Here is a 27,476-nt window from a genome sequence, read left to right as displayed (position 1 = left end):
AAAAGAAAATTTCTAAGATACATTCCATACAGCTGAAAAAAATTAAAGATTCGTACAACAAAAACCCTATAATAACAAGAGCCATAAGATCACGCATGAATTAACAGTTCGACCTGGAAACTCAAGCTAATTAATCAGAACAAAAATAAGACGTGTATCCGAATAAAAGAGAACCAAATGAAAATCACAGAGGGAAATAAATAGAAGGGAGAGGGCAAAGCAAAGCTATCAACTCTTGAGCAAAGTCTCGACGGCTTCAAAGAAGAGGGGAGCCATTTCAGGGCTTGGAGTCTTGATGGCACACTTGACACCAGGGGTTCCAATAACTGCTGTTAGTTCGATCAAGAAAGGAATTCCTCGAGGAATCTTGGCAGAAAGATACAACACCTCCTGGTTAGCATGCTTGCGCTTAGCGATAAAAAACATGTTTGATGCAGCTAGCCGATCAAGGGTTGTTTCAACACTGTTTATAACAGATGCTGGGAAGTCCCTCGATACCTCATTTGAATCAGGTAGCGACTTCCAAGTCTAGCAAAGAAGCACAGATTATGGTGTTAAGCATTCAACTAGCTTAAGTGGTGGCCAAGACAATCGGCAATTCAATGAAGTAATGCAGATAGAATGAAATATAAAGAAAAGAGGAAGTAAATATTTTTATAAAGGAGTAGACTTGAGAGGAGCCCAGTCATTTATGGACGTGGAGCTCTAAAGAATGAGTAAATGCCTAAGCGATTTCAATTGATGGGACTTGTGAGATGAAAAATCCACCCCTCTGAGGTGAGAAAAACATAGCGGAGGCTCACACATATTATGTCCATTAACTTTGAGTAAGAGGGTAATCCATACATCAATCTACACCTGAATCCCAAACTGCGGTGGAAACATAGATCTAGATAGAAATTCAACAATATAAGTTACCTCAAGAAAAGTGGATCGCTCCATCCTCCCATCCTCCGTGAAAAGTACGTGGAAATAGATCTTATCATTGAAATACCATACTGGCTGCTGATTATTTTTAACCGCAACCTGTAAAAGGGTATTTGGGGGACCTGGGGCAATATTCTGGAACAAAACCATCGGTAAGAGAGTGCTTGCAGATGTCCCAGGTAGCAATTGAGGAACCTATTGAGCACAAGACGCCAAAGTAAACAATCAAAGAGAAGTAGAAGTCAGAGAAGGGTCTATAATCAGATAATCCTCTTATACTGGATAGTAACATAAATACTTTGTGAAAGGACTGCAGACAAAAGTGGCAATATAATACTCACTTGGAGTTGTCCACCGGCAGCAAGACCAAATGTATTTTTATTGAACTGAATCATGAAGCCATCAAGAGGAACCTGTGAGTTGTTCTCGAACATCATGCTGTAGAATACCTGCCCGTCTCTCCGTACCAGCTGGGCACTGATTTGTAAACCTTGACCACTAGAGGCTGGCAATACAACAGGTAAAGGAGGGCTGCAATAAAAGTTAACGCTCTGTAAGTGTTTTTACGAAGATATCTCAAAAGATTTAAAACATAATGGTCAAACAAAAAGGAGAGCAGATCTTTTTAACGACAAAAAATCAGAATTCCTTTTGCATAGATAACTTTAGATTCAGTATTGCAAGAAATGGAAGCCTTTAACCATTATGTCTGTGACCTTAAAAGAGATCGCAAGGACATTCTTTATAGTACAAATGCAAACTATACATACCCGGCAGGGGTTGCAGGCTCATCAACTGACACAATAGCACTATTGCTATTATCCATGCCAAGGTCAAGTAAATCAGGCAGGGCTGCAGGTGCAGCTGGTTGCCTTGCTGCAGGATGCTGAGCATTAGCTGCACTAGCTGGCGGTGAGGCACCACTTTCTGCAACACGAGCAGGAGAATCTGAATAGCCCTGTTCACCTGCATCGGAATATTCTTCCTCCTCAGTTTTTTGAGCGGTCTTCACACGAGTGACAAATGCTTCTGGAGGCTTATGATAAACCGAGGATAAAGTAGCAATATTGGAAAGAAGTTCGTCGAGGAGAGAAGGATCAAGTTGGTTTGAATCATCACTAATCACAGGCTTTTCAGCTAACACAACATCTTTAGCTGCCTGCAATATACAAAGTAGTTCGCTATAACTAGACATCCAGAGATCAACGTAATCCCAGAACTACATACATGCTCGTTTATTCAAACTGAAACATATCTAGGACCAAAGTGAAAAAACAGTCAAGGGGGAAATAGTTATGAATTATATTAACTATACCCCGACGACAGCAAGTCTTTCTATTAATGGAAGATAGAGCTTTTTCATACTGAAGTCATAAAAAAGGTCCTTGAAACAGCCCAAAGAGAAGTGCCAAAAGTTGAATTAAGCATCTGCTTGCTCGTACCTCAGGATCAGTTGAGAGAAGACGCCAATAGATGTATGCACGATCTCGCAAGTCTGGATTGTCAGTCTCCACAGTGGCATTATTTAAGACCACCTATGAGTATTGAGCAAGGTCATATGTACTAAGTATCAACTTTATAAAAAATAAATAAATACTTTGCATCAGTTGTTTATAAGATAGAGAAATGACCATGATTGCTGCAAGAAACAAACCAGTTTAACTTCCAAGTTACTGTTTGGACTGGGTAAAAGTAACTTAAACATGTAGTTAACAAAAGAAATGAATATAAATTGATATCCTGGTTAAATTGCAATGATCTCCATTAAGCGTTCCACATTGGTTGCGAGAATAGGTTATTGCCACCTCAAATGTCCTCGACAACGCCTCATGAGCTAGCTTTTTGGGTTGAATTAGGCTTAAGGTCCATTTTCTTTCTATGGTATCATAACCAGACACATCCCTTTTCTTGGTTTACCCAGTGTTGGGCCCACATGTTATATTGTTCACTGTCCAGATGTGTCTAATCCTGGTTGTGCAAGGCGAGGGACTGTTTAAGTATCCCACATTGGTTAAGGAATGAGTTGTCGCCTTACATGTCTTCATCAATACTCACATCATGCTAGCTTTTGGGGTTGAGTCCTTTTTCTTCACAACCTCAAATTTTTGAATTAAAATAATCTAACTATTTAGTACTTCACGACTATCAATATCAGCTTCAAGGCATTTTTACAAAAAGCTATGACGAGATGAAGCGAGGCAAAGCAAGGGATTCTTGGCTTCTTGCATCATGTGAAGTCATGTGCTTCAGAAAAGTATGCACTTCAAACAACGACACACAAAGTGATCGGAAAGAAAAGCAGTAGTCGATTTTGAATGTCAACTGTCACAAATTGGATTAATATTGACAATATGGAACTGCATGTTGAAATTAGTTACTTTAATAGCAATTTGATTATTATAATGTTATTTCCATATATGTTTGGCACCTTTTTATTCTCCATAACTTGTGCGGTTTACTTCAAAAGAAGTGTGTGCTTCACTTGTCGCTTTTTTTCTTCAAGCCCCATGGATCTTGTCACATTTTGCGCTTTTCACTTTTAAAAATATTGCTCCAAGATGCATGACCCTTTTCACTCATTACGTTACATTAAAAAAAACTCAACATGTCATCCTTTTTTAAGGAAATTGATTCCTCTTAATTATTGTCTATATTGAGGGAGCATATCAAAGTTCCTACATGCAGAGGATGATTTATGAAGTTTTTTGTCTAACAAGAATGATGAGTGAAATGGAAGTAAAAATTGGAGAACTAATTGATTAGAAAGCTAGATTGGATTCTTTTCTATTATTGATATAAGCAGAATGCAAATTAACATATTGCATAATATAACAAGAGAATAGATAGCTTGATGATATGGCAACAAGAAATACCTGGATCATTTGTTGTGGTCCTTCAGTTGGCTTCTTGAGGAAGAGTTTGACTGTTGCTGTCAGCAACTGCAATTGCACTTGGGGAGGTTCCTCAGGGAAACTCTCTAAAAAGCTTTCAAGGAGCTCATCTGCGTTATCAATTCTTTCAGCATACTCACCGATAATCCAGATCATTGATGCCTGTCAACAAAGAGATGGAAGCAGTTACAAAATCTGTAAACAGATTGTAGACCCAACAATTTCCCAGAGCCAACTTCTGGAAAGATCTTCTGTTACCTTTGCCTCTGGCTCATCCAGTGTGTCTAAACTCTCACAGAGAGTAGCAATTATGGACTCGTAGCTGAAAAAGAAAGGCAGAACGAAAGAATTAAATAAAAAACAAAAACTCAACTTTAGCATTTGAGACTTCGAAGAAACTTACGTGTTAGGATATCTTCTGAAGATGTCCTTGATTACTATAATAGCTTCTTGAACAACATAATTTACTTTTATCTTAATCAATTCAAGCAAGACGCTGATACAGCGCTCAGCAGCCCTCTCTAATTTGATGGCGCAGCGCCCAATAGCACGAACAGCTTTTCTGACAAAGTCAACATCCACTTCAGTAGCATATTCTTTGAATTCCAGTAGCACCTGAAAACATATAAAACACACTTAATGAGGCAACAAACACGAACCTACATCAGAGGAACTAAACTGGATCAAAGCAGAAAGGACTTACCTGGTCTATGTTTCTGTCTGAAGCAAGCTTTATCATGATTTCTAACTTCTCCATTTTCACATATATAGGATCATTATACTTGCAAAAGAATACCTAACAACAGATAAGATTAGAAGCAAAGTTTAGTAGTCCAGGTTTAGTTACAGATAGGTCCAAAATTGATAAGGAAATTGAAGTTTTGCCGCTAATCTTGCAGGTGCCTAGGCAACACCAGAAAAAGTACCTTGATTTCATGTGCAAGGATTGTCGGACGCTTTTGTACGATGAGATTTATGTTCCTTAAGGCAACATACTGAATTTCAGGCTCTGCTGAAAGCAACGTTACAAGAGGAGGAGCCATCTTCTTACAAAGGTTCCGAACTACATCAGTGCTGGTGATGAGTTCCATCTGTTGGAGTATCATCTGCAACACCGGAAAATGACTATTAGCGGAATGTCTTATTCTGGCATTGCTAATCATGCTGAAGCATATTTGCTTTTTTTTTTTTTTAAAAAAAAGTAAGTTTCTGAGAAAGAAGGAAAGCAATCCCACCTTTACAGCTGAAAGAACAACAGCGCAATTTGCATGCTGTAATCGTGGAGTAACTCGCTCCACTATGTTTTCAGCTTCACGAGCATCAGCTGCTTTGTACTTGGAAAGAGCATCCAGTATGAATACTTGACCCCACCTATATCCAGAGATCATTATCTCGTTAATAAACAAAGGAGCAAACATAAACAAGTTCTAACAAAAAGATTTAAGAACGCAATAGGAGGAGGTAATACCCATAAAGTACCATCTAGTAGACAACAAAGCAAATCAAACAATAACATGAAGTGATGTAATGTCCTGTGACACGCCGACTAACATTTACAACAATGTTCACAATTTACATTATATGCCATACCCTAGAACATTTTATGCTTAAAAAGGTAGCAGCATTAGTTTTGCACAGGCTTACTCAGTGCATTCATTCAGAGCAGTTAGAAGCTTTGAAAGTGTGTGGCTGGTGATCTCAAAGATAGGTCTGCTACTGCTTTCTTGAATTTCTGCAAGAGCCGCAACAGCATTTGCAACAACCATAGGATTGTTGTCAGATATTAAGTCCTTGAGAGCATCTAGAAAACCCCTATCTTCCACAAGCTCGGCATTTATGTCATAGAGCTTAGCAACACAGATAGCTGCTGTCTTACGAACATAAGGATCATCATCCTGATGGAAAGAGAGCAGGCAATATCCATTGCTTAGTTAGAAAATACCAAACACATTGATAAACTTTTCATGTTACCAGTCTCAAAAAAAAAAAAAAAAAAAAAACACTGTTATGCTCCAGACCGACTTCAATCAATCAAGAAGATCCGACTTCAAAAGTAGGAGCAGACAGAGGAAGAGAGAGTTTGTGAATTCACCTTCAGGCAACGTTGGAGGGGATCACATAAATACTCGGTGATCTTGTCAACACGAATGCATCCCATAGTCCGTACAGCCAAAGCACGAATTAAAGGATTTGGGTCCTGCGAATCCTGCAAAAAGTTCAAAAATATATCACGCCATTAGTAAGATATCCAGAGCAACATGTTAGGGCAGCAAGGATAACAATTCAAATTATTTAGAGGAAACATCTGCATGATTAAGTCATATTATGTTTCTGCAATCCAAAATGTTACCATGCAATGCTCCATACACTAGAGGGAGATGACCAAAGGTAAAAATTTAAATTGACCCTAAATATAACATAAATGCAACATAATTTGAACATTCAACTCAAAACCATAAGACAAGGGTGAAGTAGCTGAAGCCTTTTTTAGATAACCAGAAATAGCTGAAGACCTTTATAAACCCGCTTTGAATCCCTTACAAAATCCACATGGGATAAATACAACTCAAAAGAACAAGTTAATTAAACTAGACACATTTTTTTTAACCTCTAGTATGCGAGGAAGAGCGGACACTAGGTTGTGCGGTGCAGTCAAATTCAGACTGGACACCGTGTTGGAGAGCTCCAGCCAAAAAAGTAATATGCTTTTTGTTTACTTCCTTAATATTCAGACTATTGCAGACATTATTCGTCATACTCCCTTTAGAAAAACTATTCTTTTGGAAAGAGGGAGGAAAAACAAGGTCCTTCAAGTAAGGAAAAGAAATTGTTATAGCCCGGGGGTGGCGCAGCGTGTGAAGAGCTGGTGGGACAACATGGGGACCAGAGTTCTGACCTTTGCAAATGTGGCATTAGGTGAATTCTTCGGTCCATCTCAACTTTCCTTGTCAGAGTTATCTAATAGGTAGATTAGGTTATCTTTGCGCAAACTGGTATGAACACTACTGTTATCAAAAAAGACGGGAAAAAATATTATAAGACAGAAGCTCACATTCCTTATTCAGCATATCTTTTTATTTACTGCCTTATTTCAATCTATCTTAAATTGAAAGGAATGAGCTCATTACTTATCAAGCAGAATAGTTAATGATTATACAATGAATTACCTGTCCAAAAAATTGTAGTATTATTTGTTCCATATCCTGCTGATTCTTTTTTTAGATTATTCGTGTCTTTGGGTCTATGACTATGTTAGTGTACTATGTCCAGTTACTAGGCATCACTACCCTCAATAAAACAAACAAAAGAAGAGGGACTAACTAAAATTCTTTTCCTGATAAAGAAGAAGAGCTACTCAATTGAAGAGCGAAAAACTTTATGGTCCATGGAAAAGCAAAAAGGGTATACAGAAGGATTGAATCAGATTGAGAAGCCCCTCCGATCTCAATTCTCATTGAAGACCGGCTAAAGAAGTATCATGAACTTTCTAGACTCATTGCCTTACACCAGTCAAACGATAGATAGAAAGCTTTATTAATGCTTCCCTATTCTCAATTATAGGTATATGAGACAGACAAGTGGAGAAGTCTAGATCAATGATGAAAGCTAAAGCTTTTACTGTAGTAGACAAAGTGAAGATTGACATACAACAACAACAGCATACCCCGTGAAATCCCACACAGTGGGGTCCGGGGAAGGTGAAGATAGACATACAAAGAACAAATCACCAGGTAATGAGAAAAATAAAACCGCAACATTTATAGAACACAAATGATTAAGGATGAGTTTCATCACGGAAATACCTTCACAAATGTATTTACGGCAAGAATAGCAAGATCAGGTTGGCTTTTAGCATAATTGATAAGATACAAGTATACAAGCTTCTTTAACTCCAAATTCTCTGTTTGCATGCAATTAACAACATCTGTGAAGAGTGAAGAAACATCTTTCCCAACAGTCATAGCAGCAATCACCTTTTTGACAGCATCTTTTCTCTTGTCCTGCATTCCATACAGATATATAAACAGCTACCAAATTTCCAAAAAGAAGAAGGAATGGCAAAGCTACAATGAAAAGCCTCAATTGATTGATGTCACTATTCGGCTGAGTAAACATTAAGACTGAAATGTTGAGTTCATTGTAATAGCAACAATGTGCAACTACATATGTCTATGATGATCAAAAGCAACCAGTTCTAGAAATGACAGGTATTCATATAGAGAGACAAGTAACATTCCACCAAAAATAAACGGACATCTAGTTTCTAAAAACATTTCACCACCGAGAAACTGTGTTTTCAAACTAACCCATAAGCATAATTGACAAATGAGATCAATCAAGCAAATGAAGACTTGCGAGACTCCTTCGAGAAATTTGGCAAACTAGATATTTTTTTTGATCAGGTAAAAGTATTTTGCAAACTAAATATAAATCCGTGATTAAGCATGATTCTCCAATTTCACTAACTATTCTATTCAATAACCATTTCAGTAACTTCCCCAATTCCATAAGCATCACACAGAGAATGCAGAAATCAAACATCTAAATTTTATCGAGATCAACCAAGCAAATTGAGACTTCTGAGACTCCTTCGACAAATCAAATGGTGAAACTAAACATATATCCTAATTAAGCATGCCTCCCCGGTTTCAGTAACTATTCTATACAATGAAAATCCAGTAACTTCCCCAATTTCCTAAACATCACTCGGAAAATGCAGTAAATTTCAATAGAACCTCAAAACTAAACATAAAAACCCTTAACAAGCATAAATTCACATCCGGAAAATCAAAGTAGAATATCGAGATCAAATCAAGCAAATTGAGACTCCTTCAACAAAGCAACTCATGAAACTAAACATAAATCCTGATTAAGCATGACTCCCCGATCTCAGTAACTATTCCATTCGATGTTAGTCCAGTAACTTCCCCAATTTCCTAAACATCCCGCGGAAAATGCAGTAAATTTCAATAGAACCTCAAAACTAAACATAAATCCTGATTAAGCATGACTTCTCGATCACAGTAACTATTCTATTCGTTACTAAAAATAGAACCTCAAAACTAAAAATAGAAACCCTGAAAAAGCATAAATTCACATCCAATAAATCAAATATATTTAAATACTGAGATCAAACCAAACAAACGAGGAATATTAACACTTCTACAACAAATCAAATGCGAAATTTAACCAGATCTGACCACAAATGACAAAGCAAAATCATAGATTTAATTAAATCAGATCAATGCAAAGCTAACAAACACCGAAAATTCGATTAATAATTTAAAAAGAGGAGAGTGTTGTTTTTTATTTTGACCTTGTACTGAGAATTGAGTTCTTCTTTGAGTTCAGGGATTTCTCCTTTCTTCGTAGTGGAGAAGTACTTTGAATCGTGACCGCTCATCTCTCTTTTGATCGGATATCCGACGGTGCCGGTGGAGAGAACAGAGCTTATATATATATAGAGAGAGAGAGAGATGAAACGGAATGGTTGTCGTAAAGGGAAATGTGGTGGTACTAAACCGGTGGCTTAATCAAACCGGTTAATTTTCTACGCCCGAGTCACAGGTGGAATGCACGAATAGCGACTTTTACTGCTCTTTAAAACACAATCAATATTACCGTGTTTAAAAAAAAAAAACTTTAGTTACTAAGGGGTTATTTGGTAGTAGCTGGTTAGAGGTGCCCAATTTTTAGTAAGACAAAGATTAGTTATAAAGGAAATTTATATATTATTTTATAAACGCAATTTTTAGTAATACAAAGATTAGTTATAAAGGAAATTTATATATTATTTTATAAGTAATCTATGTATTATTTTATACATGATTAGTTATTCTAGTTATTTCATCTTTTATCCTGCATAAAATATTATATAGATTTTCGCATAATTTATACATGTATTTATTATGCATGTTCTAAATTGCTAACCAACCACCGTATTAATTTATACATGAATAAATCACTTCCTAACCAGCTAACAAACGTGATACTATTACTTATGTAAAATTTAATATATGAATAAATTGTCTTCTAACTAGCTACGAAACACCCCTTATGGTGTTGGATAAAAGACCTGAAATCTCATATTTGAATAGTCAAAAGAGTCAAAAATTCAAACTTGCGGTTTAAATTTTAAACTACACAACAATTTGCATGAAGTTTGCTTGTGGCACTTGGGATCAATTGGTAAATTTGTTTTGTTATAGTAATCGAAAACTTTTGGTGATTATATAATAGACTCTTTTTTTTGTGTTTTATTTTTCATTCTCCGCGATATTAAATTTTATTTATTTCTTCTTTTAGTATGATGATAACAACAACAAGAACATACTCAATATAATCTCGCAAGGGATATGAGAAGGATAGAGTGTACGCAGCCTGTACTTCTACCTTGGGATCTGTTAGCATGATGATAGTGAAATTTAATCTCAATCATATATTTTGAACGATAAAATAGTAAAATTTATTCACATTGTCAGGTAAAGTTAGATCGAGAAATTTCTTGCTCTTAAGTTATCAAAGAATGAAAAAGACGTAACAATAAAGTGGCTAAGTATTAAATATGTTGTAAATTATAACTATTTCTTAAATAGCACCATTGAAAGTGGCTACATGACGCCATTTTGCTACTCCAAACACCAATAATTGTTGATTCATTTAATAAGAAGATGTGCTAAAGAAAAAACATATAATGTGATATAATTTACTTGTTTTATCAATGAATTATCGTTAACTTGTCTACTATCTTTATAATATGGATGAAATAGCTCTCACTAACTACTTTTGAGCATTACCTTCATTTGTAATAGTGTTTTTTCCTCTTATATAGATCTTAATTCTCTTTAAATAAAACATTCATGAAATGACCGATTTTCTCTCTATGCTATTTAAGCAACTGTATCTTTTTTCTTTTGAACTTATAGCTAATATTATCAAACTTCAAACAAAATGTTGCTACTAGTTTTTCACCATTTTTTTTTGTCTTTATCATCGCATCCTTAATTTCTTTTCTTATTTTTCTCATCATCCTTCTACTTCTCTTTCTCCATTTCCTTCAACCTTTCGAATTTATTATGAGAATTTCTACTGTAATGAACCACTTATGTATAGTCAGTGGCGTCCATAACGATGTTGTCATATTTCTATGTTCAATTATATTTCATTGCTAACTTTTCTGCAAACTAGTTTTGATTGTGAGCATGTTGTCATAACATTTTATTGTTTCTTTAGTCGTATATATTTTAAAGACTTTTGATATTATTTATGGTTCTTTTTAAGAGAAAAAAAAATAAAAAGATTGGTATCTGATTGATCGATCAAGTGAGATGAAAACATTCATAGTAGGAAACTAACAACTTTAGATATACATGCATGAAGTTAGGGTCTTTTTGAGAGAAAAGAAAAAATAAAAATTTTGTGTGAGATTTATTGGTCAAGTAAGATGGGCACATCCATATGAGAAAACTAACAACCCTAGATATACATGTACGAGGTTAGGAATTACCAAATTTAACTTTATGTCTGAAGTTCAAATTTATGCCAACTTCAAATACATATATCGAAAGTTAGTAGTCCATCTTAACTTTAGACATGTATATATGGAGTTCTAAACACTAAAGATTTGTGAGTCCATCGTAATTTAGTTTAATTGCCAAAAGAAAAAATTATCACATGTTAAAACTTATTACTTATATTCATCTATTTTTTATTTAAAATAAAACAATATCAATCTCTTTAATTATTTTTGTGCAAATAAATAGGCCATATTAATTCACCATGTCTATATAAGGGCTAGGGGCATCAACACAATGGGTACTCCTAAAATAGGTTTGTTGGCTAGTCCGGAAGACTTTTTATGCTAGATCGTGGCTGGAGGATGTGGCAAATATTACTGCATTGCTTGATAAGTTCATTGTGGTGGGGAAATTTGATGGGAATAAAATAGACCCGCAAAAATAATATTCACGGTATTAGTGATAAACGCGGAACACTAACTTATGGTTAAATCAGCAAGAATAAAATGCAGCAATAATGACACCAAGATTTTATGTGGAAACCCTTCTGAATAAGGGAAAAACCACGGCCAAGAGGAGCAGCTGATATCACTATAGAGGAATTTTACACTGTGTAGTAACGAGTACAAATACTCCTAAGACCACTACACCCTCAAAAGAAATAACACTCTTTTGATTTTCCCACCTCACTACAATATCACTCACACTCTATTTTTCTTCACAGACTATTTTCTTACAGTCTATGGAATACCTCACTTTTGCTCTCACTCAGATGTATTGTCTGAGATTTTGGTGTGTTACAAATGAACCATAAGCTGCCTATTTATAGGAATGAATTTCCTATGGTGAGGTAAGCGCTTACATCACGATTATGATGAGGTAAGCGCTTACATCATGAAAATGTGAACAAAGAAATTGGCTTGTTAGCCAAGTCCACAATTGTTGCCAATGTATAATTTGTCAAAGGAAGAAAAATCTTCCTTTCTTAAAATATGGGATAGGGGACTGGACCCCACAAATCTCCCCCTCCAGTCCCATTCACCTGAAGGAGGGTACACTGGCTTCTAATTTGAGTGCATGCCGACAAGTTCTTTGCACGATTCGAACTTGTCTCTCGGTACCGCCTTGGTCAGCATATCTGCAGGATTTTCATTCGTGTGAATCTTCTTGACTTGGAACAATTCGCTTTCCAATTGCTCACGAATCCAATGATATCTGACATCGATGTGTTTTGTTCTCGCATGGTACATGGAGTTCTTGCTCAAGTCTATTGCACTCTGACTATCACAATAGACAACATACTCCATTTGCTGCAATCCAAGTTCTTGAAGGAATCTCTTGAGCCATATCATCTCTTTGCCAGCTTCAGTAGCCGCAATATACTCCGCTTCCGTTGTAGATAGTGCAACACACTTCTGCAACTTTGACTGCCATGATATAGCTCCCCCTGAAAAAGTAAACAAATATCCAGTAGTGGATTTTCTGTTATCAAGGTCACCTGCCATATCAGAATCTGTATAGCCCTTCAAAATTGGATTTGATCCTCCAAAACACAAGCATTCATCTGATCTTCCTCTTAGATACCTGAGTATCCACTTCACAGCTTCCCAATGCTCTTTCCCTGGATTTTCGAGAAATCTGCTAACAACACCGACTGCATGAGCAATATCTGGTCGAGTGCATACCATTGCATACATTAAACTTCCGACGGCAGAGGAATAAGGAATCTTGGCCATTCTCTGTTTTTCCTCTGTTGTTGTAGGACACATCTTTTTGCTCAATTTCAGATGACCAGGAAGAGGTGTGCTAACCCACTTAGCACTCTTCATATTGAAGCGCTCTAGTACACGTTCTATGTACTTTTTCTGCGACAAATAATGCTTCTTTTCATCTCTCGAACGAGTAATTCTCATGCCCAAAATCTGCTTAGCATGACCCAAGTCTTTCATTGCAAAAGACTTACTCAACTGTTTCTTCAACTCGTCAATCCTGGAAGCATTTTTGCCTACAATCAACATATCATCCACATATAGCAGAAGGATGATAAAGTCACCATCAGAAAATCTTTGTACAAACACACAGTGATCTGAAGAAGTCTTCTTGTAGCCTTGCTTCCCCATAACAGACTCAAACTTCTTGTACCACTGTCTGGGAGCTTGCTTCAATCCATAGAGACTCTTCTTGAGTTTGCATACAAGATTTTCTTTACCTTTTGCCTTGAAGCCTTCAGGTTGTTCCATATAAATCTCCTCTTCTAAGTCACCATGAAGAAAAGCAGTCTTCACATCCATCTGCTCAATCTCCAAATCAAGACTAGCAGTCAAACCAAGAACTGTCCGAATGGAGGACATTTTCACGACAGGAGAAAATATTTCGTCAAAGTCAATACCTTTCCTTTGACCAAATCCCTTAACAACCAATCTAGCTTTGTATCTGGGCTTCAAGCTGTGTTCTTCGGCTTTAACTTTGAACACCCACTTGTTCTTCAAAGCTCTCATGCCCTTAGGCAAGTTCACCAACTCATAAGTATGGTTCTCACGCAGAGATTTCATCTCATCTTGCATGGCTTCAATCCATTGATCCTTGTGCTCATCTTCCATGGCCTCCTCATAACATTCAGGTTCTCCCCCATCAGTGAGTAATACATACTCATTAGGTGAATAACGGGAAGAAGGAACATGCTGTCTAGTAGACCTTCTAAGTGGAATATCTGACTCATCCACGACTTCATGAGTAGGAGCATCTACTTCATCAATAGCAGCATCGTTATCATCATCAACATGCTGATCTGGAACATGATTCTGGGCATCACCATCGTCATCGAGCCCACCAACTTCATCAGCATTTGTATGAGGAACTTGATCAAGATTAACTAAACCTTCAGAACTTGAAGATTTTATCTTCTCCGCTTTGTTAATATCTTCAATGGTTTGATCCTCCATGAAGATAACATCACGGCTTCTCACAACCTTCTTCTCAATTGGATCATATAGCCTGTAACCAAACTCATCAAGGCCATAACCAATGAAGATGCACTGCCTTGTCTTGGCAGTTAATTTCGACCTTTCATCTTTAGGCACATGTACAAAAGCTTTACAACCAAACACTTTCAAGTGGTCATAGGAAACATCCTTTCCATACCAAACTCTGTTTGGAACATCACTTTGCAAAGCAACCGCAGGGGATAGATTAATAACATGTGCAGCGGTCAATAAAGCCTCACCCCAAAAGGAATTCGGCAACTTTGCTTCAGAAAGCAAACATCTGACTCTTTCCATCAAGGTCCTGTTCATCCTCTCTGCTAAACCATTAAGCTGAGGAGTCTTAGGAGGAGTCTTCTGGTGTCTGATACCCTGTTGCTTGCAGTATTCGGCAAACGGTCCACAATATTCACCACCGTTATCAGTACGAATACACTTCAGCTTCTTTCCAATTTCTCTTTCAACTGAGGCCTGAAACTGCTTAAAGACACCCAACACTTGATCTTTAGTCTTTAAGACGTAGACCCAAAGTTTCCTTGAGCAATCATCAATAAAGGTAGCAAAATAAAGTGCACCACCCAAAGTCCTTGTCTTCATTGGACCACATAAATCTGAATGCACCAACTCAAGCAACTCTGTCTTTCTTGAAGGAGGATGAGACTTGAAAGAAACTCTATTTTGTTTTCCAGCCAAGCAGTGCTCACACTTTTCTAATTTAGCACTTTCGAAATTTGACAATAATTTCTTTTTGGCCAGAACATTTAGTCCTTTCTCGCTAATGTGGCTAAGCCTCTTATGCCATAACGTTGAAGAGCTATTGCTCTCAACTGCATTCACCATATCAACACAGGTAGAGGCCGTAGTCCAGTATAGACCACGACGCTTTTCGCCACGAGCCACAATCATGGAACCTTTAGTAAGCTTCCACTTTCCAGCACCATTGGTACTGACATATCCCTCATCATCCAAAACACCAACAGAGATCAAGTGCAAACGAACATCAGGTGCATGCTTTACATTGTTTAAAACTAGTTTAGTTCCAATACTAGTTTTCAAACAAATCGTTCCAACACCAGCCACCCTGGATACAGTCTCATTACCCATACTCAAAGTTCCAAAGTCACCCGGAGTATAGGATGAGAAAAATTCCTTCCTTGATGTCACATGAGATGCGGCACCACTGTCCACAACCCAGCTTGACTCATCACAAGCAATATTTATCAGATCCGCATCAAGGACAGTAACAAGATCTTCTGTAGTGACAGCGGCAACACGATTGCCATCTTCTTTCTTTTCCTCCTTTTCTCTATTCTCTTTTTTCAAAATCCGGCAGAACTTCTTTGTGTGCCCTTTTTTCCCGCAATGATAGCAGTCAATATCTTTAAGTCTGCTTCTGGATTTGCTTCTATGATGTTCTCTATTTTGAGAACCACGATTCTTGCCTCTCCCCCTAGTGTCAGTCACCAAGACATCTGATGAGGAGGAACCTTGAGATTTTCTTCTCATCTCTTCATTTAAAAGACTGCTCTTGGCAAGATCCATAGAGATCACACCATCCGGAGCAGAATTTGATAATGAAGTTCTAATAATTTCCCAAGAATCTGGTAGGGAACCAAGTAGAAATAAGCCTTGAATTTCTTCATCAAAATTAATACCCATAGCAGATAACTGGTTCATGATCCCCTGAAAAATATTCAGATGATCTGTCATTGCGGAACCATCGTGGTATTTTAAACCCAGCATTTGCTTTATCAGAAACATCTTGTTATTACCAGTTTTTCGAGCATACAAACTTTCAAGATGCTCCCATAGGGTCCGAGCATGTGTCTCTCCAGAAATATGGTTCAACACATTATCGTCAACCCACTGTCTAATAAAGCCGCAAACCTGCCGATGCAACAAATTTCACTCTTCATCTGATTTATTATCAGGCTTTTTATTTCCAAAGACAGGTTGATGAAAATTCTTGACATAGAGCAAATCTTCCATTTTGCCCTTCCAAATGGCATAATTTACGCCACTCAAAGTAACCATTCTACTAGTGTTGGCTTCCATCGTTTATCACAAATACAAATATTATTTTATTCGAAGACCAAAGTAATTCTTTTCTGATGTGGAAGTTCATACTGTGCTGCAACCACAGAGCATACTCAGACAGAACCTTGGCTCTGATACCACTTGATGGGAATAAAATAGACCCGCAAAAATAATATTCACGGTATTAGTGATAAACGCGGAACACTAACTTATGGTTAAATCAGCAAGAATAAAATGCAGCAATAATGACACCAAGATTTTATGTGGAAACCCTTCTGAATAAGGGAAAAACCACGGCCAAGAGGAGCAGCTGATATCACTATAGAGGAATTTTACACTGTGTAGTAACGAGTACAAATACTCCTAAGACCACTACACCCTCAAAAGAAATAACACTCTTTTGATTTTCCCACCTCACTACAATATCACTCACACTCTATTTTTCTTCACAGACTATTTTCTTACAGTCTATGGAATACCTCACTTTTGCTCTCACTCAGATGTATTGTCTGAGATTTTGGTGTGTTACAAATGAACCATAAGCTGCCTATTTATAGGAATGAATTTCCTATGGTGAGGTAAGCGCTTACATCACGATTATGATGAGGTAAGCGCTTACATCATGAAAATGTGAACAAAGAAATTGGCTTGTTAGCCAAGTCCACAATTGTTGCCAATGTATAATTTGTCAAAGGAAGAAAAATCTTCCTTTCTTAAAATATGGGATAGGGGACTGGACCCCACATTTAGTATTAAGAAAGCTTATCTTGCAATTAATGGTTCCTCAATACCCAAGAGCACTATGGAAGAAGCTAGCACTGACCATTGGATTACTACCAAAGCATCAATTTGTGATGTGGCCGCATTGCACAAAAGGTTGTCAACAGTGGACAGGTTATGCAAATGGGGCATTCAGGTTGATATAAATGTATCTTATGTTCATCTTAGACAGAAGAATCGGAAGAACACCTTTTTTTTTTTTTTTTTTTTTTGTAACGTGAGCACTCTGGCTATCTGTGGAAAACACTACTGGCCTGGCTTGGCATTCATCGACATGTTAAGGACTGAGAAACTGAGGTTCGATGGGTATCAACCAGTGATACATGCTACTAGAGCAAAGTCTTTAGTGCTTGGTTTCTTATTTGCAGCTGTCAGCTATCATGTGTGGATCGAAAGGAACAATAGAAGATTCAAGCAAAGAGCAAAGGGACTGCAAGGACTGATTCAAGGAGATAGTTTTACAAGTGGACATCAGGGGGCAGAAGCAGGCAAAATGAGCCAATGTCTTGGCCTAACTTAACAACGACCGCTGCTAAATAGTGGTCTTATTTCTTATACATGGATATCACACTAGTTATAAAGTGCAGTACCATATGAATTAGCTGATAGTTAATAGGCCATAGCTTATACTGTTGCTTTTAGTTAATTTTTGTTAGGATCTAACTCTAGAGTCCAATGAGTTAGTTATAAATACTGCTCACTTGGTTAATACAATATTCAGTTAACCAAATAATAGGCCGTATTAATTTATATAAGGGCAAAGGTGCAAATATACCCCTCAACTTCGCGATTTAAATGGGATAGGGATCGAGGAAGGGAAAAAACCGAAGAGTTCACATGGTAATTTTATCAATCTGATTTATTTTGTACCTTTCGTTCAATGAAAAAATGGGTTAAATTCTACAGCTACTATATCCTCGTTAAAAAAAGTGGTGCATTTATATCTGCGTTTCACAAATGGCGCAAGTATACCCTTTTTGTTGATTTTCTTAATTAAAATAAAAGCCACTGCAGTGGTTAGTTGGACCTTTCGCAAAGTTCAGGGGTATATTGCACCTTCTCACAAAGTTTTTTTTTGCATTTTTTTTAATTTAACTATTAATTTGAATTTATTGCTTGGATGATCAAATTTCTTTTTACGCTCATCTTCTTATTAAATCTGCCATATATGCCCATAATTATTTTTATACAAACTCAAGTAATAAATTGCAATTTGGTCACTTATGGTTATTTGGTAAGAAATTTTGAGAAAATTATTTAATTTTTAGTTTAAGTCATGCCACCTCATCACTGGATCATTTAATTTGTTCATGGGAAACTTGTCATCACCTAATTATAAATAATTAGGTCCAAATATATTCCGGGATAAGGCATTGTTACTCCCTAACTTGTACCAAATTTGTTAGGACACACCTTTCCTTTCAAGGGGTCCTATTACCCCCTAAACTATATTTTCCCGTAATTATTTGCACCTTTTGTGCTGACCTGGACTAGTGCGTGAGATCAAATATGTGAAGCACGTAGAAGGTAAAAAAACATAATTTTTCACGAATGGGAAACTGCCACGTATCATCACAAAGCTATGGTGACTTTTATTTTAATTAAAAATTTATGTCAGTGAAAATGTATATTTGTGTAACAACAGAGATATCTACGCACTGGTTTCGCAAAGTTGAGGGATATATTTGCACTTTTTCTCTTTGTACAATTTTAAAATTATACCTTAGTTTCCAAACAGGACCTAATGTTTATTGGGCTCAAACTTATTCTCATTTTTTTTTTTTTTTGCTTTAAAAGTAGGTATAAGTACTGTCTCGTGTTTGTCTTTCCAAAGTCATTGAGCAAAACCCTCCTCCCTTTGCTTCCATTCCGCCGTGCGCTTGCGACGTGTCTACTTGATTTTCTCGAAAAGTGTAACTACTGGTGCTTAATTCTTCCTTACAAAATCTATTTTGTAATGAATATTTTTCTAAAACTTGTGGACTACAGAGTTAATGTCACTAGTGTACTGAGTAAACATAGAAAAAAAAAAAAAAGAGAAGGCAGGCTTTTGGCTTTTAAATTTCAGTAGTGGTTTAAAGGGTTTTAGGCGAAATTCTTGCTCTTAAATCGGGTGTTAATAGGTGTTCTACTGATTATCTCAGCTTCCATTCATGGCTTATGTTTACCTGCTGTAATTTTTATCTTGTTCTGGTTATCTTTGTAGCTTCAACTGCCACAAGAATGTGTGTATATTTGACACAGCACAGGAAGTAAATGGCGGCAGCCCAGTGCACATGTAGATAGACTTCCACGGCTCGAACCTATGACCTATAGGAGTGATCTAGCTATTTAGAATGATTAAACGAATAGTATTGTTGTGTTAAACATTATTGGAGTTTATATTTTGCTTTAGGGTGTCAAAATTAGTAGTATTAACTCTTTTAGATTGATTTGTGTACAGAAATGGAAAAGAGGAATGCGCCAAATGATAGCCGAAAATAGATCAAACAGACCTAATGTATACCCTATTTGGACCATATTTAGAACTTGAGACCTTGAAAGGGAGCACCCCAAGGCTCAAGCCAATTACCACCAGGCTAACCCCTGAGGGCCATCGGATTGGGGTAAAACCCTGAATTACCCGTGGTGCACTTGCGGGAAACTCCTTGCCGAGGGCCTGTGCACCCCCGGGATTAGTCGGGGCTCAAAGAGACCCGGACACCCGGTGCTTAATCAAAAAAAAAAAAAAAAGAATGTTCCGCGTGGAAGTTGAAGTCATCATTAGTTCGAGATTTTTCGTCAAGGAAAAAAAAAAGTATTATCCGCAGTAGTTGGAAAACAATTAGCCGTTGGCAAAATCCTTATGGAATTTGATGCAGGCCTTTGCGATGCTCCTACATTTATTATCACCAATGTTGCTCGGACTCTGGTGCGGATGCGGGTGTCGGATACGGATACGGATCTAGAGGTCGGATTCATCATGATCTAAATTTTAAGATTCGTGGGTACGGATACTAGTGCGGGGATTCAACAAAAAATAATTCAAAATTCTAAAAATAGAGTTAGAAAACCTAATTTATGACATATTATGTGGAAAACTTGAGGAGAAAATCGGAAGGAGATAAAAGGAAAAGGAGTGACGTAGAAATTTCTATATACAAGTTATTCCATTTTCTTCAATTTCACCATAGCTTTTGTTTTGATTACATAAATCATTGAATTTATCTGGAATTTCTCCTTCGATTTTGGTCAAAGTACCCAAAATTGGTTGACCAAATTGGGTACGGATCCCACAGCCACACCCATGTCGTGTCGACATGGGTGCGGCACCGAAAGTGAAGAGTCCGAGCAACATAGATTATTACCATCTCTGCGTTGTTTCCTACTTTTTCTAGCTTCCTTTTTTGCTTTTTACTGGAGGAGAGACTGTAGTATTGAGCACTGGTTTGAAGGATGGAAAAGGGAAGAACAAGGATATGATGGATGACGAGGATGAAGAGGAAGAAGATGAAGACGACATCCAGGTTTTTAGTGACGATGAAGGTGCCATAGATGAGGATGAAGATGAAGAAGTTACTGGCTTTTCATTTTGAGACTGTACATGGTGTCTCTTCAAGAAAAAACAACTCTGTATAGGACTGATCAAAGTGCTAAACCTAAAAGTAAGGGACAGAAAAATGATTTTACTGTGTAAATGCGACAATTTCGCCAGTCGTTGCATCTGATCTGATGTTCTCATTAGTATGTAGTTAAAGAGTTAGGTCATCTGGATTTGTGTTTGGTGATAAAACCTTTATGGATAATGACTTTGATCAACTGAATTTCCTTTCTATTCTTAACAATTTGCAAGTGTGTTTTGACATTAGGGCGTGTTTGATATGAAGGGAAATGTTTTCTATAGAACATATTTTCATGGAAAATAAGTGATTCCTACATATTTTTTGATGTTTGGTAAGGTGAATAAATAGTAATATTTAGAATATATTTCGAAAGTATTTTTAGAGTATTTTCGAATGTTTGGTGCGTGAGGAGGAAAAACATTTCCTAACCATTCCTTTTTGAGATGAAGTGATCATACAGTTCATAAAGATCAACTCAATATTCAAGAGAGATCAATTATATTTACAATATATCAAAAAACATATCATCCCCAATAAAAGGAGCTATACGATTATCAGATTGTTGAGGAGTCAAACCCAATGAAATATACAACGTACACAACAGATGAATAATCCATTTCCCTCCAAATTGGGTACGGATCCCACAGCCACACCCATGTCGTGTCAACATGGGTGCGGCACCGAAAGTGAAGAGTCCGAGCAACATAGATTATTACCATCTCTGCGTTGTTTCCTACTTTTTCTAGCTTCCTTTTTTGCTTTTTACTGTTGATATGGTCGTAATTAATTTACATTAAGGCTGATAGAGACATTTCTTTACTGACTTAGCAGTTATCTTGAATGGAGATTGATTCAAAGGTACCGGAAGAGGCTGAGGGTTCGATGCAAGTTGACAGTAAGGTAAATATTCTCAATTTGGTTTACTTTTACAACTCTAAGCCTTAACTAATATTCTCCTTCTTTTTCTCCTCGATTGTCTGGTTATAGGTTCCGGAGAAGGATGATATCTCTAACTCGATGCAAAACCTTAATATTGAGGGATCATCATCCTTCACTTTCAAGAAAAAGCCTGTCATTATCATAGTGGTTGGGATGGCTGGTAAAGTCCTATTTCTTTGCGTTAAGGATTCATATGTTTATCATTTTAAGATACTAGCATTGTCCCAAGCTGTTTGTTGTTATTTAATTTTTACTTGAAACGTGATATAGTGCTTGTTTTGATTGACGACCAGGTAGTGGAAAAACTACGTTTATGCATCGACTTGTTTGCCACACAATGGCGTCCAATAAGCGGGGTTATGTTTTGAACCTTGATCCTGCTGTCTTGACCCTTCCATATGGTGCAAATATTGATATTAGAGACACTGTTCGATACAAGGAAGTCATGAAGCAATTCAATCTTGGGCCAAATGGAGGAATTCTTACTTCACTGAACTTGTTTGCCACAAAGTTTGATGAGGTAAGGTTTGATGTGATCTGGTTTTCTTTTATTGAATAGGCTGTGAGGAGACTTTTTCTTTCTGTTTTGGCTGCTCGAATTGTAAGTCAGACACTTTGGTTTTGCTAGTGACCATATAGACACTTCAACTAGGCAGGAATATGTCGCGAAGTCTGACATGGCATACAACTTATTCATTCCTCAATTTGAAGTAATGGCTTAAAATGAGCTGACATGGATTTTCTTCCCACATTTTTTTTTCTTCTTACTTTCGCTGATTTCTGTGTTAACACAAATTCAATACATCTCTCCAGATCCGAATCCTCTATCGTTTTATCCGAGTTACCTGATTCAAAAGTACATCGTCTCGTCATACAATTAAATTTTGTTTCCAAAATAATAATATGAGACTTCACTTCTATTTTTTTTTTCTTCAAAACTTTTGGTTCTGATAGCTGTAAGTTCAAATTCTTTCTGCTTTTGTTTTGTTTCTGACACTAGTTGTATATAATCATTGTGAGATTTCTTTCTGCATATACTTGTAGTTGCTGAATTGAATCCATCTTATTTAAGGAAAGGAAAAAAAACCTTAGCTCATATGATGGAAGAATGTAATCCAGTTAAAAATGTAGATAAGTGTGAGATTGAGAATGCCTTCAATAAGCAAGAACCACGTACTAAGGTTGTGAATTCCATCTTGGTTGCAGAGGTAGTTGTAAATGGTGGTACAAATAATATGACTTCGATTCATATTAAAAGACTTCTATTCTGTTAACTTCCAATTTGTTCGGAGAACAACCTCAAATTTGTTACTGTAAGTGAAATGGAGAAGAAGGTAAGCGTTCTTCTAGCGTTTTGAATTTCAAAACTGTATTTAGAAAGTAGTAAATCACTGCCACAACCCAAAACCTTTTGAGAAGTTCACTGCAATTAAATGAGTTCTGGAAGGGGAAGAGGTTAAGCAGAACATAGGGAAGGAGACGGAGCAAATACCGGGGGAGGGGGGAAGAGGTGAATTTTATTTTCTTTCTTATTGTATTTCTTTTTATTAAATATAATTACATGTCGAATTTTTAAAAATAAGTTACACAGGTATGTCAGTAGTTAATTTGTTCATTTGACACCTCATCAGGAGTGCGTCTCAAGCACACGGTCTTACAAACACAAGTGTGCACGAGACACACCTCTGCCAAAGAGGTGTTCAAATGATCACTACAAAAGTCGAGGTGTCTAACTGAGAAAATGTGCCAAGTTTGAGGGGCTATCTATTCTATTTGGCCTTCTGTTTTTTTCTTAAACTTATGTGGTCTAGAGAAACCTTGTTTTGAAGTTTCCTCCCGCTTGCATCTTTTGTGGTATAAAAGTGTTCTCTTTGGATTGATCACTTACTGTGGTAGAAAAATGGACTGAATTAATGTCTATAGGATATTAGTGCGTAAAATTCTAGTAGATTTGCATATCGGTCAACAATTATTTTATGGGACTATATGAATTCAACATTAAAATTGTTCCTCCGACACGGCAGTGAATTGAATAGGTTAAGTAATTTCATCCAATCCACTTATCTTATCCGGATTTAAGTCTTCAAAAGTTATTATTAGACCTGTTGGATTAAGAAGTCTAATCCAAATTTAGATCTTATCATATCTCATTACGTTCAGTCATATACTTCTTTAGGTTCTGGTTTACTCATATGGAATTCGAAATCGGTCAACCTAGATTAAGCAGCCCTTTATTGGCTTTGGTTTTCTTTTTTTTCCTTATATTCGTTATGTTATCATCACCCCCCCCCCCCCCCCCCTCTCCCTCTCCCTCCCTCCCTTGATTCAAAACTCGTGGATACATGGCGAGTGCAAGGTCCATAAGTACTGGCTAATTAGAATGATGTGTTTTGCCTCTTAAGCTCTGAAATTGAGATGCTTCTCTAAAGTTCACTGAAACATTGCATCATAGTCTTCCCTGCTATTAGATCTCTCAAGCAGCATTTATGCATCTAAGCCCTCTGTAAATTCTTGTGGTTGTTACTTGGATGATGTCTGGATGTATTATTTATCAAATTCGATTTCTTAAAGTAGTGCACAAGTTTCAAATTTTCTGTTGCAAGAATCAGTAAATTTGGTTTTTGAAAATGTGAGGTGGAAAGTTGTCAAAGCAATATATCTATATCTGATGTTTGCTCTCTTTTTGCTTTGTAGTATTTGTTCTTTTCACCAATTCTGTTTGTCATTATTTATTAGAGGAGTAGCTTGCAAGGATTTGAGGGAAGAAAAGCTTTACATGTATTATTTTTCTCTAGCTCTTTTGAGACAACAACCTCTTCTACCTATTTGCAGGTGATATCAGTTATTGAAAAACGAGCAGACCAGTTGGACTATGTTCTTGTGGACACTCCTGGACAGATTGAGATATTCACTTGGTCTGCCTCTGGTGCAATAATCACTGAAGCTTTTGCATCTACTTTTCCCACTGTGGTGACATATGTAGTTGATACACCACGGTCCGCAAGTCCAGCTACCTTTATGAGCAATATGCTCTATGCTTGTAGCATCCTCTACAAAACAAGGTTGCCGTTGGTATTGGCATTCAACAAGACAGATGTGGCTAATCATGAATTTGCTTTGGAGGTACTCGAATAAATTCTCACATTACTCTAATTTTTTTCTTGAAAAGGGCAGGGAGTTGTGAGGAAGAGAAAGGACTGGCTGTCTCCACTATTAGTCATGTTAAGTTTGCTATGGAAATTATTCCATTTGTGCACCTAATATAAACCAGTGAAGACGTTCAAGAAAAAACTTAAAGGTGGATCAGAAGCTATTACCCTTTACCTCTAATAATTGGTACTGGAACCATGAGGCTATTATAGTGACAGTTTAATAGTATTCCTGTTATGTGCTGTACCTGCTCGCTAAGCAGTTTAAACCAAGGAGTCATCGTATAAAACTTTGGTTATGATGGTTGCTTTGCAATTGTGTTATTGATCTTTTGAGGCACATATTCTACTTGCAGCAATTTTGCTGCCCATTCATATAATGTCTTTTACCAATTAAAATACCAGTGTTTGTTTATGTGCGTGTGTGAATGTAAAGGGGGAAGGGCAGAAGAGAGAGGGAGGGGCGTTTGTGGTTGAGTGTAGAGTAAATTCTTACTATTGGATTGATTCTTCAGTTCTTTGTGCTTTTACTTTCATTGGCTGCTCTTCTGGGACTGTGATTTATCATGTCACTACTTTAAATGCAGTGGATGAAAGATTTCGAGGTGTTTCACGCGGCACTAGATGCGGACAACACTTACACATCAACTCTGACTCGAAGCCTTTCTCTTGCACTTGAGGAGTTCTACAAGAATCTCAGATCCGTCGGGGTCTCTGCAGTTTCAGGTGCTGGGATGGACGCCTTTTTCAAGACAATTGATGCCAGCACTGAAGAGTATATGGAAACTTACAAGTATTACACTAACTGAAACTTAATGTTTATTTATACCTCTTGAAATATCACTGATAGTTGGACATGCTTAATAACTATTGTTGCAAAATTTTCCTGTCAGGGCTGACTTGGACAAGAGACGGGAGGAGAAGCAATTGTTAGAGGAAAAACGCAGAAGGGAGAATATGGAAAAGCTGAGGAAAGATATCGAGAAAACTGGAGGAGAGACTGTAGTATTGAGCACTGGTTTGAAGGATGGAAAAGGGAAGAACAAGGATATGATGCATGACGAGGATGAAGAGGAAGAAGATGAAGACGACATCCAGGTTTTTAGTGACGATGAAGGTGCCATAGATGAGGATGAAGATGAAGAAGTTACTGGCTTTTCATTTTGAGACTGTACATGGTGTCTCTTCAAGAAAAAACAACTCTGTATAGGACTGATCAAAGTGCTAAACCTAAAAGTAAGGGACAGAAAAATGATTTTACTGTGTAAATGCGACAATTTCGCCAGTCGTTGCATCTGATGTTCTCATTAGTATGTAGTTAAAGAGTTAGGTCATCTGGATTTGTGTTTGGTGATAAAACCTTTATGGATAATGACTTTGATCAACTGAATTTACTTTCTATTCTTAACAATTTGCAAGTGTGTTTTGACATTAGGGCGTGTTTGATATGAAGGGAAATGTTTTCTATAGAACATATTTTCATGGAAAATAAGTGATTCCTACATATTTTTTGATGTTTGGTAAGGTGAATAAATAGTAATATTTAGAATATATTTCGAAAGTATTTTTAGAGTATTTTCGAATGTTTGGTGCGTGAGGAGGAAAAACATTTCCTAACCATTCCTTTTTGAGATGAAGTGATCATATAGTTCATAAAGATCAACTCAATATTCAAGAGAGATCAATAATATTTACAATATATCAAAAAACATATCGTCCCCAATAAAAGGAACTATACGATTATCAGATTGTTGAGGAGTCAAACCCAATGAAATATACAACGTACACAACAGATGAATAATCCATTTCCCTGAACATTTTCAAGAGCAAATATGAAAAATATTCATGTAGAACTTGGAAGGATCATTTTTCAAAGCTGACTAACCAGATATCAAATTATTAAAAGTTTAATTCACGTGGAAGAGCATTTTACAAAGCAAATGGAGACCACACCCAAAAGGTTAGTTTCATCATTTATCACCCTTCTCATTCTAATTCATTTCTCACTATAAAAAATTGCTCATTTGAATATTTGTGGAAAATGACATCTTTGCTATTTCAAGGAAATTATTTTTTGGAAATTAGAGGAATATGTGTTCTTAAGAATTTCTTTTCTTCCAAAAAATACCCTTATTAATCAGTGGGAGATAGTAGGTCCCCAGAAATTAGTCGAGGTGAAAAGGGGAAAAACGCTCTTATTGATCTTTTTTTTTTATTCCGTCATGGGAGAATATGTCAGTTTAATTATTTTGTTGCCGCAATCAACAATACTTTATTACTCCACCATCTCAAATTACATGTCGTGCTTTCTAAAAATAGTTGTCTCAAATTATTTATCGTTTTAGAAGTTCAGACAAAATTAATTATTTTTTTCGCACTTCACCGTTAGTAGTTATTGTTCTTGAATATTAAAAACATCTCAATTAAGGGGTGATGTTATGATTATTCAAATACCAATGAAGGGTAAAATAGTTAAAAAAATCCCTCCTAATTAATGTTTTTTAAGGGGTATGTAAAAGAGAATCAACAACAACACCAACAACATACTAGTGTATCGCACAAGTGGGATCTGAGAGGGTAGGATGTACGCAGACCTTATCCTTACCTGTTTGGGACAGGGAAGCTGTTTCCAATAGAACCTCTTGGCTCAAGA

The 27,476-nt window shown here is 36.8% G+C and overlaps 2 protein-coding genes across 5 annotated transcripts; one reads left to right on the top strand and one right to left on the bottom strand.

The window, feature by feature from the left end:
* Positions 1-9,388, bottom strand: LOC132634879 (beta-adaptin-like protein B). The gene is made up of 15 exons (XM_060351003.1): positions 9,136-9,388; positions 7,622-7,819; positions 5,911-6,024; positions 5,463-5,713; positions 5,054-5,189; positions 4,745-4,924; positions 4,522-4,614; positions 4,222-4,433; positions 4,077-4,140; positions 3,801-3,980; positions 2,370-2,462; positions 1,698-2,086; positions 1,269-1,458; positions 919-1,122; positions 1-528 (listed from the first exon to the last, which is right to left on the bottom strand). Exons 1-15 carry the CDS (start codon positions 9,220-9,222, stop codon positions 229-231), a joined length of 2,691 nt encoding a protein of 896 aa, XP_060206986.1. The 5' UTR covers positions 9,223-9,388; the 3' UTR covers positions 1-228.
* Positions 9,389-18,916: 9,528 nt separating this feature from the next.
* LOC132634878 (GPN-loop GTPase QQT2) lies at positions 18,917-26,234 on the top strand. Of its 4 annotated transcripts, none has more exons than XM_060350998.1 (7): positions 18,917-19,056; positions 21,567-21,635; positions 21,723-21,834; positions 21,968-22,194; positions 24,507-24,797; positions 25,411-25,616; positions 25,717-26,234. In XM_060350998.1, exons 2-7 carry the CDS (start codon positions 21,576-21,578, stop codon positions 25,988-25,990), a joined length of 1,170 nt encoding a protein of 389 aa, XP_060206981.1. In that variant the 5' UTR covers positions 18,917-19,056; positions 21,567-21,575; the 3' UTR covers positions 25,991-26,234. The 4 variants fall into 4 exon arrangements, with proteins under 4 accessions (XP_060206981.1, XP_060206983.1, XP_060206984.1 ...); XM_060351000.1 differs by having other exon boundaries at positions 18,959-19,046; XM_060351001.1 differs by having other exon boundaries at positions 19,005-19,056; positions 21,564-21,635.
* The last annotated feature ends 1,242 nt before the right edge of the window (positions 26,235-27,476 follow it).

This window comes from Lycium barbarum, chromosome 4 (genome assembly GCF_019175385.1).
Source record: "Lycium barbarum isolate Lr01 chromosome 4, ASM1917538v2, whole genome shotgun sequence".
NCBI lineage: Eukaryota > Viridiplantae > Streptophyta > Magnoliopsida > Solanales > Solanaceae > Lycium > Lycium barbarum.
The sequence above is the reverse complement of the archived record's forward strand: the minus strand, read 5'-3'. Positions and strand labels throughout refer to the sequence as shown.